Source organism: Papio anubis, chromosome 17, assembly GCF_008728515.1.
Source record: "Papio anubis isolate 15944 chromosome 17, Panubis1.0, whole genome shotgun sequence".
In the NCBI taxonomy this organism is placed as follows: Eukaryota; Metazoa; Chordata; class Mammalia; order Primates; family Cercopithecidae; genus Papio; species Papio anubis.
In genome coordinates, this window is record NC_044992.1 from 47,358,337 (window position 1) to 47,377,379 (window position 19,043).

The window sequence follows — 19,043 nt, forward strand, 5'->3', positions numbered from 1 at the left end:
TGATGAAAATTTCTGTAGTTGAAAAAAATTTTTTCCCTTAAGTAACCTTGGAATTTTAATTAATTCCATCTCTACATGTGATAGAAATCTGTTTCACCAGAGGTTTGACTGAATTGAATTTCAAGAAGTGGTAGCACTTTCTCCATTGAGAGGAGAGGGCTGTGAGCTATAGAAAAAGCCTTTTTTTGGAGTGGTAGTGGTAAAATATGTGTGACATGAATATTATTCTAGTCTGTTTCCTTGTACTTTAGAGAAACCAGAAACGCTTTAGTGGAAACCCTCTGCTGTAGTCTGTCCTCGAACACATGGAGGCAAGTTCTTCATTCCTCTTGACATTATTCCCTGTGTAATTATAGGAACCTGTTTGGCTCCTGCCGTCAGTGGCTCCTGGAGTGGCATGTGAATACTCTTAGGCAGCTCCTGGCTCTTTTCTCATTTTGGGTTTCTTTGGCCTGGGGACTGGATGCCATTATGCCATTGTAGTAATGAGCTCCTACCTCCCAGGCTGGATTGCTTTTCAGGAGCAAAGCTGAAGGACAGGTGAACAGGTGGGCAGGTTACCAGCAGGTGACTTTTAACCCTGGAAGGCTTTCCGTTAGTACTGAGTCTCTGGATGAGATTAAGCTTGGAGATCAAGTGTAGTCTGTGGGATTAATGAGATAACCGATCGAACTTCTGGTTTGAGTGTGAAGCCATTGGTTCATTCAGGTTTCTTTGGTATTACAGTGTTGGCATATTGGACAGAGAGGGAGACCACTTTTGGATTTGGAGGATGGCCTATATATAAAGCCTCAGGTTTCATCTCTTCTCACTCTGTTCTAGCTATCCTGGCCTTTTTACTAGTTCTCTAACACACCAACCACATTCCCATGTCAGGATTGTTTTGCTTGCTGTTATTTGTTTTTGACGTGCTCTTTCCCAGATGTTTACATGGCATGCTCTGCTCATGGAGAGACTTCCTGGGAGAGCCAGATACTCTCCCCCAGTGGCCCTTTCCTTGTGACTCTATTATTTTATCATTATTATTACTATTTTGTTGTTGTGGTGGTTAAATTCTCCTGGATCCTGAAGCCTGCAACCCTATCTAAAGGAAGACTCTAACCTGGGCACCTGTAGTCCCAGCTACTGGGGAGACTGAGGCTGGAGGATTGCTTAAGCCCAGATGTTCAAGACCAGCTTAGGCAACATAGTCTGGACAACCTGTCTCTAAAAAATAAATAAAACAAAAGAACATTCCTGTCTATTCCTATACTCTACCTTTATGATTCTCTGGTTTTTTTTACTCCTTTTCTCAGTAACTGTGATACTGAGATTTTATTTCTACCCTGTCTCTTACACTAGGTGTAAGCTCCAGGATAGTAGACGTTTGTCTTGCTTATCTTCTAGTACAGGGCTTAGCAACCTCAGCACTGTTGACATTGTAGACCAGATAATTCGTTTTTTGTTTTTTTTTTTTGAGGTAGAGTCCCATTCTGTTGCCCAGGCTGGAGTGCAGTGGCACGATCTCGGCTTACTGTAACCTGCACCTCCTGGGTTCAAGTGATTCTCCTGCCTCAGCCTCCTGAGTAGCTGAGATTACAGGCGCCCGCCACCATGCTTGTCTAATTTTTGTATTTTTAGTAGAGACGGGGTTTCACGATGTTGGCCAGGTTGGTCTCGAACTACTGACCTCAAGTGATCCGTCCACCTCGGCCTCCCAAAGTGTTGGGATTACAGGTGTGAGCCACCACACCTGTCCTGACCAGATAATTCTTTATTGTGGGTGGCTGTCTTATGCGTTGGAGGATGTTTAGCAGCATCCATGTTTTCTATCCACTAGATGCCAGGAGCACTCCCTACCCTAGTTGTGACAAGTATGTCTCTAGACATTGTCAATGACTCTGGGGAACAGAATCCCTCCTGGTTGACAGCCATTGTTCTAGAAAAATACTTTGGCACTCAGTGGGTGCTTCAATATTTATTAAGTGGATTAAGTGGTGGATACTTAATTGGATGATGGATGCATGAGTGCATTCAGCATATTAAAAATTTTTGGAGCATTGAACAACGTGTATAGCCTTGTGTTCTTCCTTTCCTCTTTTCATAGATATCTCCATTCTTCTGTCTCTTTTCTGTTTCTGGCATGTTGATCCATCCTTTGCTGCATTTTCCTCCACCCACATTTGATTGCTCTTTTAGACAGTGCTACTCTTTTTTTTTTTTTTTTTTTAAGTCTCACTGTCGCCCAGGCTGGAGTACAGTGGCATGATCTCGGCTCACTGCAACATCTTCCTCCTGGATTCAAGCAATTCTCCTGCCCCAGACTCCCAAGTAGCTGGTATTAGAGGTGCACACCACCACACTCAGCTAATTTTTGTATTTTAGTAGAGACAGGGGTTTCACCATGTCGGCCAGGCTGGTCTCAAGCTCCAGACCTTAAGTGATCTGTCTGCCTCGGCCTCCCAAAGTGCTGGGATTATAGGCATGAGTCACCGTGCGCTGCCTGTGTTGCTCTTTTTTTTTTTTTTGAGACTGAGTTTCGTTCTTGTTGCCCAGTCTGGAGTGCAATGGCATGGTCTCGGCTCACTGCAACCTCCACCTCCTGGGTTCAACGACTTTCCTGCCTCAGCCCCCCAGTAGCTGGGATAACAGGTGCCCGCCACCACGCCCAATCAATTTTTGTATTTTTAGTAGAGATGGAGTTTTACCATGTTGTCCAGGTTGGTCTCAAACTCCTGACCTCAAATGATCCACCCGCCTCAGCCTCCCAAAGTGCTGGGATTATAGGTGTGAGCCACTGTGCCCCGGCTAGACCTGTGCTACTCTTACATTTACTTTTGTTCAATTCAGCAAGTGACTCCTGAGCAGCTATGGTATGCCGTAGAATAATGAGAGAGAACCCTAGAAAGATATGGTACTGTCTGTGCTTAAGATCTCATTTGTTGGCCGGGTGTGGCGGCTCAGGCCTGTAATCCCAGCACTTTGGGAGGCTGAGGTGGACGGATCACGACATCAGTAGTTCCAGTCCAGTCTGGCCAACATAGTGCAACCCCGTCTCTACTAAAAATACAAGAAATTAGCCGGGTGTGGTGGTGGGCGCCTGTAATCCCAGCTACTCAGAAGGCTGAGGCAGGAGAATCGTGTGAACCTGAGAGGTGCAGGTTGTGGTGAGCCGAGATCGCGCCATTGCACTCCAACCTGGGCGACAGTGCGAGACTCCGTCTCAAAACAAAACAAAAAAACAAAAAAAACCCCAACTCATTTGTTAAAATGGACATAGGTGTATGAAATGTTCCTCCAAATTTTAATTCTTATTTCAAGGTGTTTTTTTTGTTTGTTTGTTTGTTTTGAGACAGGATCTTGCTATGTCGCTCAGGCTGGAGTGCAGTGGCACAATCTCGGCTCACTGCAACCTCTGGCTCCCGGATTCAAGCGATTCTCCTGCTTCAGCCTCCCAAGGTAGCTAGGGTTACAGGCGTGTGCCACTAAACCTGGCTAATTTTTGTATTTTTAGTAGAGATGGGGTTTCACCATGTTGGCCAGGCTAGTCTTGAACTTCTGACCTCAAGTGATCCACCTGCCTCGACCTCCCAAAGTGCTGGGATTACAGGCAAGAGCCACCGCCTCTGGCCTTGTTTTTACTTTTTTTGAGACAGAGTCTTACTCCTTCACCCAGGCTGGAGTGCAGTGGTGCAATCTCAGCTAACTGCAACTTCCGCCTCCTGGGTTCAGGTGATTCTTGTGCCTCAGCCTCCCAAGTAGCTGGAATTACAGGCGTTTGCCACCATGCCCAGCTAAGTTTTGTATTTTTAGTAGAGATGGGGTTTCACCAACTTGGTCAGGCTAGTCTCAAACTCTTGATCTCAAGCAGTCCACCCCGCTTGGCCTCCCAAAGTGCTGGGATTACAAGCATGAGCCACTGCACCCAGCCTCAGGATATTTAAATTGATATTAATGGGCCACCGTAGGGTTGAGTTAGTAATTGTTAAGTACTTATCAGAATGGGTGAAATTGCTGTCGAATTTAAAATCCAGTTTTAACAAAACCTACCCATTCAATTTTTACTTATTTTCATTTGTTGCAATTGTCTTTGGTTTCTTGCTATTAATTCTGTTTTTGTCTAAAACCTGGTTGAAAAATATACAAAGTGGCCTTGGTAATTTTGAACTTCTTGTTCGTTGTGAATGTTCTTCGGGTGGGTTGTTGTATTGAAAGGTTGTGAACAGCTGATACATCAGTTTTTAAATAAAAATTTAAAAATTCTTTTTTTTTTTTGAGACGGAGTCTCGCTCTGTCGCCCAGGCTGGAGTGCAGTGGCCGGATCTCAGCTCACTGCAAGCTCTGCCTCCTGGGTTCACGCCATTCTCCTGCCTCAGCCTCCCGAGTAGCTGGGACTACAGGCGCCCGCCACCTCGCCTGGCTAGTTTTTGTATTTTTTAGTAGAGACGGGGTTTCACCATGTTAGCCAGGATGGTCTCGATTTCTTGACCTTGTGATCCACCCGTCTCAGCCTCCCAAAGTGCTGGGATTACAGGCTTGAGCCACCGCGCCCGGCCTTTTTTTTTTTTTTGAGGTAGAGTCTCTCTCTGTTGCCCAGGCTGGAGTGCTGTGGCGCAATCTCGGCTCACTGCAACTTCCACCTCCTGGGTTCAAGTGATTCTGGCACTTCAGCCTCCCGAGTAGCTGGGATTACAAGCACCTGCCACCATGCCTGGCTAATTTTTTTTTGTAATTTTAGTAGAGATGGGGGTTCCACCGTGTTGGCCAGTCTGGTCTCAAACTCCCGACCTCAAGAGATCCGTCTGCCTCCCAAAGTGCTGGGATTATAGGCGTGAGCCATTGCGCCTAGCCTAAAAGATACTTCTTATTAAATAGAGACAGGTTCTCACTTTGTTACCCAGGCTGGCCTCTAAGCACAGGCGATCCTCCTGCCTCAGCCTCTCGAAGTGTTGGGATAGCAGGCTTGAGCCATAATGCCCTGCCTGACTCTCTTTCTACCAAACATTTATGTTTCATCTCTGATACTGTTAGAGAGATTTCATTTGATTTGAACTATGGGATGAGAAGAATTCCATTAGGGAGGAGTGTCTGGAATCTTTTTCTTTTGAAGACACAACTGTCTTCTCCTTAGATTATCTGGGAGATAGAGTAGACAAAGCTATTGTGGTTTTTTCAGAGGATCCTGAAATTTGTTTTACCTATCTCTGTTTCTTTGTGTTGATAAATGGTTTATTAGGATATTAAATAATTAAACATATATTTAAGAAAAAAAGATGATTTTCTTGTTGATGTCTCAGATTCCTATTCATATGACTGATTCTTGTAAGGAAGAACTGGGACCTTAAGATTTTGCTGAGTGAGGGAGGTGGCCTGTTTTTTTAAGGTCAGTTTTTTCCTCTTGTGGGATTTTGTTCAGTGCTTTGATACAAAAACTGTAATTTACTTTGTAGTCAAAACTGACATCAAAGGAAAGTACTGTTACCTGAGGCATGAAAATAGAAGATAGCATTAAGATTTAGAATTTTTCTTGATTTTCGTGTCTTTTTAAAATAACTTGCAATTGAAACCTGAGTTTTAGAGCAGCAGAATGCCATTTGAATAAAGGCCCCAGATTGTAGTGGTAACTAGGATACCTCTTAGATAATTTTAAGTGTACGAGAAAAGCAACAACTAAACTGGATTCTTCATTTATCACATGTAAAAGGTAGTAGTTGGTGTTTTTGTACTAAGGAAGTCTCCTGTTTTTCAAATGTAGGAATATTTGGAGTGAAACATTAGGAAATTGAAGAGAAAAATAGGCTTTGTCATTTTAAAGACGAATAGAAGAAGCATTTTGTTTTTTTTTTTTGAGATGGATCTTCGCTCTTGTTGCCCAGGCTGGAGTGCAGTGGCGCAGTCTTGGCTCACTGCAACCTCCACCTGCGTCCTGAGTTCAAGCAGTTCTCCTGCCTCAGCCTCCTGAGTAGCTGGGATTACAGGCATGCGCCACCAGGCCCGGCTAATTTTGTATTTTTAGTAGAGACAGGGTTTCTCCATGTTTGTCAGGCTGGTCTCAAACTCCTGACCTCAGGTGATCCGCCTGCCTCGGCCTCCCAAAGTGCTGGGGTTACAGGTGTGAGCCACTGCACCCTGCCAGGAAGCAATTTTTAAAAGTGCATTACTTGAGTTTTATCAAGACTTATTTCTGAATTCTTTTTTTTTTTTTTTTTTTTGAGATGGAGTCTCGCTGTGTCGCCCAGGGTGGAGTGCAGTGGCCGGATCTCAGCTCACTGCAAGCTCCGCCTCCCGGGTTTTTACGCCATTCTCCTGCCTCAGCCTCCCGAGTAGCCGGGACTACAGGCGCCCACCACCTCGCCCGGCTAGTTTTTTGTATTTTTTTAGTAGAGACGGGGTTTCACCGTGTTAGCCAGGATGGTCTCGAACTCCTGACCTCGTGATCCGCCCGTCTCGGCCTCCCAAAGTGCTGGGATTACAGGCTTGAGCCACCGCGCCCGGCCTATTTCTGAATTCTATGATGAATTTGACATCAGGAAGATTTTTTTTTTTTTTTTTTGAGATAGAGTCTCGCACTGTCGCCAGGGCTAGAGCACAGTGGCGTGATCTCGGCTAACTGCAACCTCTGCCTACTGGGTCAAGAGATTCTCCTGCCTCAGCCTCTAGAGTAGCTGGGACTACAGGCACCTGCCACCACGCCTGGCTAATTTTTTGTATTTTTAGTAGAGGCAGGGTTTCACCATGTTGGCCAGGCTGGTCTCGATCTCCTGACCTTGTGATCTGCCCGCCTCAGCCCCCCCACAAAGTGCTGGGATTATAGGCCTGAGCCACCCCGCCCAGCCGGACATCAGGAAGATTTTAAATAATATTCTCTGGTGTTTATTTTTAAGATATTCCTGAGGTTGTGAAAAGCTTGTTTTATCTGTTTTTTTTTTTTTTTTCGAGACAGAGTCTGGCTCTGTTGCCCAGGCTGGAGTGTAGTGGCGCAATCTCGGCTCACTGCAAGCTCCGCCTCCCGGGTTCATGCCAGTCTCCTGCCTCAGCCTCCCAAGTAGCTGGGACTACAGGCACCCACCACCATGCCTGGCTAATTTTTTGGAATTTTTATTTTTTTTTTTAGTAGGGACGGGGTTTCACCATGTTAGCCAGGATGGTCTTGATCTCCTGACCTCGTGATCCACCCGCCTCGGCCTCCCAAAGTGCTGGGATTGTTACAGGTGTGAGCCACCGCGCCTGGCCTTTATCATGGTTTTTAAGATGGAAGGGCTTAAGAAAGGAATGAGAATTACTGTGTTGCCGAACTTGAGGCAGCCTCAAGATGTTTCTGAAAATCAAGGTCTCTGAAGAACACAGATGGTGAGGTTTGTAGTTCTAATTTAATAGATCAGAAAGGAAATACTTAAAATTCTGTAGAGAACCTTCTTGTTCTTTTCTAAATTTAATCTCAGGTTTAACCTCAAGGCTGTTAGATCCTTAGCTGCATGTGGTGGTGTTCACTTGTAGTCCTAACTTCTCGGGAGGCTGAGGCAGGAGGATCACTGGAGCCCAGGAGTTTGAGGTTACAGTGAGCTATGATGGTGCCAGTGCTCTTTAGCCTGGGAGACAGAATGAGACTCTGACTAAAAAAAAAAGCTATTAGATTCTTTTTTTTTTTTTTTTTTTTGAGACAGAGTCTCGCTCTGTCACCCAGGCTGGAGTGCAGTGGCGCGATCTCAGCTCACTGCAAGCTTCGCCTCCCGGGTTCACGCCATTCTCCTGCCTCAGCTTCCCGAGTAGCTGGGACGATAGGCGCCCACCACATCCAGCTAATTTTTTGTATTTTTTTAGTAGAGACAGAGTTTCACCGTGTTAGCCAGGATGGTCTCAGTCTCCTGATCTCGTGATCCGCCCGCCTCAGCCTCCCAAAGTGCTGGGATTACAGGCATGAGCCACCGTGCGTAGCCTGTTTGTATTCTGTCACTAAGAAATCTGGAATGAGTTAAATTTCATTTGGGGAAAAATAGAAAATTGCTAAACCACACTAATTTCTAGGGGAGTTTTTTGTTTTCTCCATAGTGATTAGTGAAAAGGAAGAAGTCAGGAGACCTGGATATGAGGCCTAACTCTGCACTTTACTCCTGAGTGATCTTGGGCAGTTGCCCTTTGATGAGTCAGTTTTTCTCATGTACATATAGGTACCCCCACTCCTGGGACTTCAGTGTCCTCACCCATAAAATGGGAAGGATAATGCATCATTATGTAATAAATGGCATTGATAGGAGTGTGTCATGCATACAGTCCCTGTGGAGCCAGAAGAAAGCTTGAGAGCCACTGTTGGTAGTCAACACTAAAGTCAGTCACTTGATAAAGATGATGTTTCTTTGACTTTTTTTATGCATTTAATTTTTTAAAGGGGTCCTCCTATGTTGCCCAGGCTGGACTGAAACTCAGAGGCTGAAGTGATCCTCCCTCCTTGGCCCCTTGAATAGCTGGAATTATAGGCAAGCGCCACTGATGAATGTATTTTTCAGTTAGAGTTTGAATTGAGTCTATTTTAGGAAGGCATCTTTAACTGTATAATATATTGCTTAAAAAAAAAAATTGCCATGCTAGAGAATTCCTGCTTTGCTTAAATAAGTGGAGCACACTGACAGGCATAAGGCTGTTTTCTTTAGGTCATTATTCACCTTGTAGCATGTAGATTGGATCACCTATGGACATGGAAAGAGTAAAGGACTTGTCTGAATCTTTTTTGGGTCATTCTAGGGGATCCTTTCAATTATCACAATGGCCAATGGCTGATAGAACTAGAAACCCAGGCCGGATACAGTGGCCGATGCCTGTAATCCGAGCACTTTTGGAGGCCAAGGTGAGAGGACCACTTGAGGTCAGGAGTTTGAGACCAGCCTGGCTAACTTGGTGAAACCCCGTCTCTACTAAAAATACAAAAATTAACCAGGTGTGGTGGCATGCGCCTGTAGTGCCAGCTATTTGGGAGGCTGAGGCAGGAGAATCGCTTGAACCTGGGAGGAAGAGGTTGCAGTGAGCTGAGATGATGCCACTGTAGTACTCCAGCCTGGGCAACAAAAAAAAAAAAAAAAAAAAGAAAGAAAATAGAAACCCCCTCAAAAAGGCAGGACCTCTGGTGACTGGAATTAGTTGAAAATGTTTGTTTCTGAATCAACTGTTATTTTCCCTGTTTTTTGTTTGTTTGTTTTTTGTTTTGAGATGGAGTCTTGCTCTGTTGCCCAGGCTATAGTACAGTGGCGCAATCTCGGCTCACTGCAAGCTCCGCCTCCCAGGTGCATGCGATTTTCCTGCCTCAGCCTCCCCAGTAGCTGGGACTATAGGCATCTGCTACCATGCCTGGCTAATTTTTTGTATTTTTAGTAGAGATGGGGTTTCGCTGTGTTAGCCAGGATGGTCTCGATCTCCTGACCTTGTGATCTGCCCACCTTGGCCTCCCAAAGTGCTGGGATTACAGGTGTGAGCCACCGCGCCCAGCCTGTTTTCCCGCTTGTTTCCTACTAGCTTTCTTTGATAATGCTGTGGGCACTTTGGAGTGGAATGGTCACAGTAAACCCAGGGGATTCAAAGAAAAGAAAGGTTTTTGTTTGTTTGTTTGTTTTTCTACTTCTTGTGTTTTCTTTATTTTAAATTCCTTTCCCTCACCTGGTGATAAATGTTCTGCTTATGATTTACTGTTTTGATCAATTTTTAAAGCCTCATATGTTAAACGACTGGCAAGGCAAGACTGCTCTTAGTTTTGAAAGCAGAAATGAGAAGGTATTTCCCTTGGAGGGAATTTATCGGCTTATTTCTTGAAGTGAGTGCAGACACCGTTCCCCATGGGAACCACCTAGCCTGAGTGCTGTCCAGTTCTTTGTGGTTAGAGCAAATAGCTCTATTGGGCAGCCAGCCTATAGTGGCATCACACTGGCAGGAGTTGGGACTTTGAAGACTTTTACAGTCTCATTTCTGATCAAATTCTACTCTCCTGCAGTAGTTTTTGGTTTTATAGAACTTTCGGAAAAATTTCCCTTTCCTTTAATCATTCCCAGAGCATTGAGAGAAGTATTAAATTACTCCATTATTGACGGAGAGGTTTTAGTCACCCATGTAAGGAGTTCAGAACCAGGCCTTCCCAGTGAGCTGCCATGCTGGTTTGATGTTTTTTTTTTTTTTTTTTTTTTTTTTTTTGAGACAAAGTGTCACTCTGTTATCCAGGCTGGAGTGCAGTGGTGCGTTCTCGGCTCACTGCAACCTCCGCCTCCCGGGTTCAAGCAATTCTCCTGCCTGAGCCTTCTAGGTAACTGGGATTACAGGCGTGCACAACCATGCCGGGCTAATTTTTGTATTTTTAGTAGAGATGGGATTTCACCATGTTGCCCAGACTGGTCTTGAACTCCTGGGCTCAAGCCGTCTTCCTGTCTCGGCCTCCCAAAGTGTTGGGATTATAGGCATGAGCCACCACGCCTGGCCTCCTAATCTTATTGGTCACCTTGCTTAGAAGCAGTTCTTCCATGGATTGATTGGTGAGGTTGGTTACCCTCTTGAACCTTTCTTGTCATCTGTAAGTTGTACTCATGGTGACCGTCTTATTTTGGCTTCCATTTTTTGGGGGGAGGGGGTCAAAAAATGGGATTTCCTTAAAATGGCTTTGTGGGGGTATTGTTCTTGAGTTCTGGTTTTAGTCTGATCTGTAAAATGAGGATTACTCACAGACTATAATAGAGGGACAACTATATAGTTTTTGAGTGTTAAAGTGTTTGGTGACCTGATAAATGGCTATCAGATTCCAGGGATGTGACTATACCAGATGTTGGTAAACTGTGGCCCATAAGTTAACTCTGGTCTACAGCCTGTTTTTTTGTGGCCCATAAACTAAGAATGATTTTTCCTTTTTTTTTTTGAGATGGAGTTTCACCCTGTTGCCCAGGCTGGAGGGCAGTAGCATGATCTTGGCTCACTGCACCTCCGCCTCCTGGGTTCAAGCAATTCTGTTTCAGCCTCCTGAGTAGCTGGGACTACCGGCACACGTCGTCATGCCTGGCTAATTTTTGTATTTTTAGTAGACACAGGGTTTCACCATATTGGTCAGGCTGGTCTCGAACTCCTGACCTCAGGTGATTCACCTGCCCACCTCGGCCTCCCAAAGTGCTGGGATTACAGGCGTGAGGCACCGCGCCTGGCCTGATTTTCACATTTTTAAGAGGTTATAAAAATCAAGAAAATGAGAAGATAAACCGCAGACTGGGAGAAAATACTACTTGCAGAAGATATAGCTGTTAAAGGACTGTTATACAGAATATACAAAGAGCTCTTAAAACTCAACAATAAAAAAGTAAAAACAACCCAATTAAAAATACAACAATAAATACAACAATAAAAAAGTAAAAACAACCCAGCCAGGCATGGTTCCTCACTCCTGTAATCCCAGCTGGGAGGCTGAAGTGAGATGATTGCTTGAGGCCAGGAGTTGGAGACAAGCCTGGGCAATATAGTGAGCACCCATCTCTGATTTTTTTTTTTTTGAGACAGAGTTTCACTGTTGTTGCCCGGGCTGGAGTGCAGTGGCGCGATCTCAGCTCACCCCAACAACCTCTGCCTCCCAGGTTCAGGTGATTCTCCTGCCTCAGCCTCCGCAGTAGCTGGGATTACAGGCATGCGCCACCACACCCAGTTAATTTTGTATTTTTAGTAGAGACAGGGTTTCTCCATGTTGGTCAGGCTGGTCTTGAACTCCCAATCTCAGGTCATCTGCCCGCCTTGGCCTCCCAAAGTGCTGGGATTACAGGTGTGAGCCACTGTGCCCGGCTAAATTTATTCATTTATTTATTTATTTATTCTTTTTTTTTTTTTTTTGAGACGGAGTCTCGCTCTGTTGCCCAGGCGGTAGTGGGAGTGCAGTGGCCGGATCTCAGCTCACTGCAAACTCCACCTCTGGGTTTACACCATTCTCCTGCCTCAGCCTCCCGAGTAGCTGGGACTACAGGCGCCCGCCACCTCGCCTGGCTAATTTTTTGTATTTTTTAGTAGAGACGGGGTTTCACCGTGTTAGCCAGGATGGTCTCGATCTCCTGACCTCGTGATCTGCCTGTCTCGACCTCCCAAAGTGCTGGGATTACAGGCTTGAGCCACCGCGCCCGGCCCTAAATTTATTTGTTTATTTATTTTTTGAGACGGAGTCTTGCTCTGTTGCCCAGGCTGGAGTGCAGTGGCCGGATCTCAGCTCACTGCAAGCTCTGCCTCCTGGGTTTACGCCATTCTCCTGCCTCAGCCTCCCGAGTAGCTGGGACTATAGGCGCCCGCCACCTTGCCCAGCTAATTTTTTGTATTTTTAGTAGAGACAAGGTTTCACTGTGTTAGGCAGGATGGTCTCGATCTCCTGACTTCGTGATCCACCCACCTCAGCCTCCCAAAGTGCTGGGATTACAGGCGTAAGCCACCATGCCCGGTCCGAAAATTTTTTTTTAATTAGGTGGGCGTAATGGCGTGTGCCTGTAGTCCCAGCTACTCGAGAGGCTGAGGTGGGAGGATTGCTGGAGCTCAGGAGTTCTAGGCTGTAGTGAGCCGTGATTGTGCCACTGTGCTTCAGCCTGGGCAATGGAGAGAAACCCAGTCTCTTTAAAAAAAAAAAAAAAGGGACAGAAGTCCTGGACACCTTACCAGAGAAGAAAAACAGATGACAAGCATATGAAAAGCATATGAAAAGATGTTCAGTATCATAAGTCATTAGGAAATTGCAAATTAAAACAACTGGTTTAAACAGATTTGCCAGGCTCTGGACTGTATCACAGTGGAACTAGAAGATGAGGTGTGCAGTCTCTTTCAGTTGTCATGCCCAGTTCTCTTGTTCTCCTGGGCACTTGTATCTAATGGTAAAGCTGTTGTTATGAATTTGTTTCATTTGCAGGTATATGAATGACCTAAAGCTACAAATAAAGACGGAGAGAGAACAGTGCCAACTGGGAGCAGGGCAAGAATGCCAATTCCTCCTCCCCCGCCACCCCCACCTGGCCCTCCTCCACCTCCCACGTTTCATCAGGTAGGTAGTCCTTCCATCAGGCTATCTCAAAACCTTTGAGTAAATAGGTTGATGGTCCTCACATATTATTATTATTTTTTAACCCCTTTGGTTAAAATTTCTAGATTTTCCTACCCATAGCATTCCTATTCTTTCATTCTGTTTTTAACATTCCAGATTGTTACTCCTAGCATTAAAGGATACATAGGGCTTCCTTGTACAAGACATAGTATATAATCAATGACATGTGGTATAGGAAGGTGGAGAATAAACAAGTCCATCTTCTTCAGCTGGTTCTGATTCCTGAGACGTCCTCTTAGGACCATAATGGCATGTGTGCTTTCCTTGTCCTGGTTCACTCTAAATGGAGATTTGGACAGGTGGCATTGGAGTAGGAGCTAGTGTTTTCCCCTAAAACTATTTGCTGTATAAAAGTTAGTTTGTTGTTTCTTTGGCATTTTTGAGAAAAAAGTGGTGAGGAATCTTTTTTTTTTTTTTTTTGAGACAGTCTCGCTCTGTTGCCTAGGCTGGAGTGCAGTGGCGCGGTCTCGGCTCACTGCAACCTCCACCTCCTGCGTTCAAGAGATTCTTCTGCCTCACCTCCTAAGTAGCTGGGATTACAGGCATGCGCCACCACACCCAGCTAATTTTTGTATTTTTAGTAGAGATGGGATTTTACCATGTTGGCCAGGCTGGTCTTGAACTCATGACCTCGTGATCCTCCCGCCTCGGCCTCCCAAAGTGCTGGGTTTGCAGGCGTGAGCCCCCGCACTCGGCCTGAGGATTCTTAGTGGTTGTCTCTTGATACCACTTCATCATCTTTTCTATTCAAAATCAGTTCATTTTAAAGCCAAGTCCATGAAGTCCAACACCTTATCAAGAAGGAAAGGAGTTTTGAAATGTGTTGGTTCGAAGACCGAAAGATTCAATAATAGGAAAAAAAGCAGTGTGGTTTTTGAACCAAACAGGAAGCTACTTTAACCATACCTGGATTGTGATACCTGGTTTCACATGAGAAAGAGGGAACCTGAGGCCAGGCGCGGTGGCTCACACCTGTAATCCCAACACTTTGGGAGGCTGAGATAGGCGAATTGCTTGAGGTCAGGAGTTCGCAACCAGCCTGGCCAACATGGTGAAGTCATGTTTCTGCTAAAAATACAAAAATTAGCCAGGTGTGGTGGCAGGCGCATGTAATCCCAGCCACTCAGGAGGCTGAAGCAGGAGAATTGCTTGAACCCAGGAGGTGGAGGTTGCAGTGAGCTGAGATCACGCCACACTCTGGCCTGGGTGACAGAGCGAGACTTCGTCTCAAAAAAAAAAGGCGGGGGGGTACTGGGCGCAGTGGTTCATGCCTGTAATCCCAGCACTTTGGGAGGCCGAGGCGGGCGGATCACGAGGTCAGGAGATTGAGACTGTCCTGGCTAACACGGTGAAACCCCGTCTCTACTAAAAATTACAAAAAATTAGCCGGGCGTGGTGGCAGGCTCCTGTAGTCCCAGCTACTTGGAAGGCTCAGGCAGGAGAACGGCGTGAACCTGGGAGGCAGAGCTTGCAGTGAGCGGATATCATGCCACTGCTTTCCAGCGTGGGCGACAGAGCGAGACTCCGTCTCAAAAAAAAGGAACCAAAGGAACCTGTATGCATTCTATTTTTGTAAAATTTGGAAGTAAAAGTAACTTCAGAGAAGAGTAGGCCACGGGTGTGTGTATGCGTGCATGCATAGGTGTGTATGTGTGTTTATGTGTATATGTTAAGTGTTTAACAGTTGAGAAATTGTACCCTGAAGAGGAAAAGTGACTTGCCTATCTAATTTGTTTCAGAACTAGAACTAGAGTTCAGGTTTACCCACTTCTGTTTGTTTTCATAACCTGTAGTTTTTAGACATTTTGTTTTAAGAATATGTATGAACCGCCTTTTAGATGAAGTTTTGTGTGGAAGCCCAATAAATGAAGTAGATAAAAGCAGAGCTTGGCTGGGCGTGGTGGCTCACACCTGTAATCCCAGCACTCTGGGAGGCCGAGGTGGGTGGATCAGTTGATGTCAGAAGTTTGAGACCAGCCTGGCCAACACGGCGAAACCCCATCTCTACTCCCATCTCTACTGAAAATACAAAAATTAGCTGAGTGTGGTGGTTGGGAGCCAGTAATCCCAGCTGCTTGGGAGGCTGAGGCAGGTGAATCACTTGAACCCTAGAGGCAGAGATTGCACCCAGCACTTTGGGAGGCCAAGACGTGCAGATCACAAGGTCAGGAGATCGAGACCATCCTGGCCAACGTGGTGAAACCCCATCTCTACTAAAAATACAAAAATTAGCTGTGCGTGGTGGCATTTGCCTGTAATCCCAGCTACTTGAGAGGCTGAGGCAGGAGAATCGCTTGAACTAGGGAGTCAGAGGTTGCAGTGAGCTGAGATCACGCCGCTGCACACCAGCCTGGGTGACAGAGTGAGACTCTGTCTCAAAAAAATAAAGCAGAGTTTGTATGGTTATAGTCAGGGTAGAAAGAGGAGGCAGTCAATGAAGGCTTTTAGGTAGGTGGTGATACTTGAGCTGAGTCTTAAACCATGAGTAGAGCTTAGCCAGAAAGAAAGGAGGGAGGGAGGGCACTTGAAGCTGAGGAAGCAGCATGTGGAAAGATACTGATTTGGTGTTAATTAATTAATGAATGAGACAGGGTCTCACTCTGTTGCTGGAGTGCAGTGGTTCTGATCATAACTCACTGCAGCCTCTAATTCCTGGGCTCAGTGATCCGCTTGCCTCAGCCTCCTAAGTAGAGGGGACTACATGTGCATGACACTGCACGTAGCTAATTTAAAAAAAAATTTTTTTAGGCTGGGTGCAGTGGCTCATGCCTGTAATCCCAGCACTTGAACCTCTGTCTCAAAAAAAAAAAAAATTTTTTTTTTTTTTGTAAAGGCAGAGTCTCACTTTGTTGCCTAGACTGGTCTTGAACTCCTGGCTTCAAGTGATCCTCTTGCCTGGGCCTCCCAAAGTGCTGGGATTACAGGTGTGGGCCACTGTGCCGGCCTCGTGCTGATTTGTAAGAAAGCATATAGAGGTTTAGATTATTGCTTGAGGGGATGTGGTAGCAGATGCAGCTGGAGATGTACGCTGAGGGTTTAGATTTTTCTTCTGACCATCATGAGAAGTTGTTGAAATATTTTCAGCAGCAAGAGTAACCTGTTTTTGCACCTTTCCAATACAGTTTGGGGGACTGGGGTTGGGGTCGAGCCTGGAGACAGAGGCCTGTTGCCATTGAAAATTTAGGTCTAAGGCTGGGCACAGTGGCACATGCCTGTAATCCCAGCACTATGGCAGGCTGAGGCAGGTGAATCACCTGAGGTCAGGAGTTCAGGACCAGCCTGGCCAACATAATGACAGCCCATCTCTATAAAAATACAAAAAAAGTTAGCCAGACATAATGGTGGGTGCCTATAATCCCAGCTACCAGGGAGGCTGAGTTGGGAGAATCACTTGAACCCAGGAGGTGGAGGTTGCAGTGAGTGGAGATCGCACTATTACACTCCTGCCTGGGCGACAGAGCAAGACTCCATCCCCCCCCAAAAAAAAAGAAAAAGAAAAAGAAAATTTAGGTCTAAACTAAAGCTATCAGCATGGATAGTGGAGTCGAGATATTTAGAGGGAGGCCGGACACGGTGGCTCATGCCTATAATCCTAGCACTTTGGGAGGCCGAGGCAAGTGGATCACGAGGTCAGGAGATCGAGACCATCCTGGCTAAGATGGTGAAACCCCGTCTCTACTAAAAATAGAAAAAATTAGCTGGGCGTGGTGGTGGGCACCTGTAGTCCCAGCCACTCGGAGGCTGAATCAGCAGAATGGCGTAAACCCAGGAGGCAGAGCTTGCAGTGAGCCGAGATTGCACCACTACACTCCAGCCTGGGCAACAGAGCGAGACTCCATCTAAAAAAAAAAAAAAATGTTATTTAGAGGCCAGGTGTGGTGGCTCACGCCTGTAATCCCAGCACTTTGGGAGACTGAGGCGGATGGATCACAAGGTCAGGAGTTTGACACCAGCCTGGCCAACATAGTGAAACCCTGTCTCTACTGTACTACAAAAATTAGCCAGTCAGAGCGCCAGATCAGGTCTCAAAAACAAGATATATCTAGAAAGTGAAATCTTTTTCTTTTTTGTGAGAGGCAGGATCTCACTGTCAAACAGGCTGGAGTACAGGAGGACACCACTGCAGCCTCCTCGGGCCCCGGTTCAAGTGATTCCCCATGCCTCAGCCACACGAGTGGCTGGGACTTCAGGTGTTCACCACTATGTCTAGCTAACTTTTGTATTTTTTTTTTTTTTGAGACAGAGTCTCACTGTCGCCCAGGCTGGAGTGCAGTGGCCGGATCTCAGCCCACTCTAGCCTCACTGCAAGCCCGGGCCTGGTTTACCATTCTCTGCCTCAGCCTCCCGAAAGTAGCTGGGACTACAGGCTCACCCGCCGGGCTAGTTTTTTGTATTTTTTAGTAGAGACGGGTTTCACCGTGTTAGCTGTGATGGTCTCCATCTCCTGACCTCGCGGATCCTACCCGGCCTTGGCCTCCCAAAGTGCTGGGATTACAGGCTTGAGGCTTCACCACCGCCAACTTTAGTATTTTAGTACAGACGGGCTCTACCCAAGTTGGCCAGGTTGGTCTTGAACTCATGACCCCTGTAGATGATCCAATCACCCCAGCTCCCAGAGTATTGGGATTATAAGTGTGAGCCACCACACCAGGTCATGTACTGTTTTTCAAAACGTTTTACTTGATCCAGGCCAGGTGCGGCCGCCACTTTGAGAGAGCCAAGGCAGGTGGATCACCTGAGGTCAGGAGTTTGGCACCAGCCTGTAGCTAATGATGATCTAAACCCCATCTCTAAAAAATACAAAAAGTAGCGCCATGTGTGTGCGGCTACTGTTGTCGTGAGCTGTCTTGGGTGCCTGAGGCACTAGGAATCTCTCAATCTGGGAGGTTTGCAGTGGCCGAGATCACACCACTGCACTCTGGCCTGAGCAAGAGTGGAGATTCGCCCCAAAAAAAGATTGTGTCAAACATTATTGCTATAAAAAGATATTTACTTTTAAATATTTGAGAACTTAATTGGAAATTCCATTTCTGTATGCTTATATTATCATTATTGTTCCTTTGATTTAGCTTTATCATTTTCTTAGTTTTATGCCATTAAAGCTGCCGGATTGCTATTATTAGCATCTTGTGCACTTGTCCAGTTGGTTTTGTTTCCGGTTTTGTTTTTTTTTTTGAGATGGTCTTGCTCAAGCCCGGGCCTCCCCGGTGCTTTCTACGCCGCATTCTCCTGTCTCCAGCCTCCCCGAAAGAAGGCTAGACTACAGGCGCTCAGCCACCTCAGCTCAAGCAGTTTTGCTGTATTTTTAGTAGAGACGGATTTCACTGTGTTAGCTTAGGATGGTCCCACCTCCCACCTTGCAGTCCACCTTGCCTCTGCCTCCCAAAGTGCTGGGATTGTGGCTCTGGAGCCTGCCCGGCCTGTCCAGTTGCTTTCTTTTTTTTTTTTAAGAGCTGAGTTCACTTGTCGCTGGGTTGGTGCAGTGGCTCTGATCTCGCTCACTGCAAGCTCCGGGCCTCCCGTGTTCATGCGCATTCTCCTGCCTCTCAGCCTCCAAGTAGCTGGGACTACAGGCGCTCAGCCACCTCACCGGCTAGTTTTTGTGTTTTTAGTAGAGATGGGGTTTCACTGCTAGCTGGTGGATGGCTTGATCTCTCCTGACCTCGGATCCGCTTCTGGCCGCCTCCCAAAGTGTTGGATTACAGGTAATGAGCCACTGCACCTGCCTGGTACTTTTAAGGCTTTTGATACATATTGTTAAATTGCTTTCTAGAAAGATTATACCAATTTATCTTACCCTAGGTAGTATAAAAATTCCCTTTTCCCTGAATCCTTACGACTACCATAGTTATTCATCCTGTGCATTTATTTTTCATTTTTAAATTTTATTTACTTATTTATTTTTTGAAACAGAGTCTTGCTCTGTCAGCCAGGCTAGAGTACAGTGGTGTGATCTCGCCTCACTGCAACCTCTGCCTCCCAG

The 19,043-nt window shown here is 46.0% G+C and overlaps 1 protein-coding gene across 4 annotated transcripts in view; it reads left to right on the forward strand.

The window, feature by feature from the left end:
- Positions 1-19,043, forward strand: part of WIPF2 (WAS/WASL interacting protein family member 2) — a 71,482-nt gene that overhangs the window by 24,101 nt on the left and 28,338 nt on the right. For all 4 annotated transcript variants that reach the window (XM_031657595.1, XM_031657594.1, XM_003912965.5 and 1 more), the window contains exon 2: positions 12,869-13,000. In XM_031657595.1, the coding sequence (XP_031513455.1) occupies positions 12,938-13,000 (63 nt within the window). In that variant the 5' untranslated portion in view covers positions 12,869-12,937. The remainder of the gene's footprint in view (positions 1-12,868; positions 13,001-19,043) is intronic.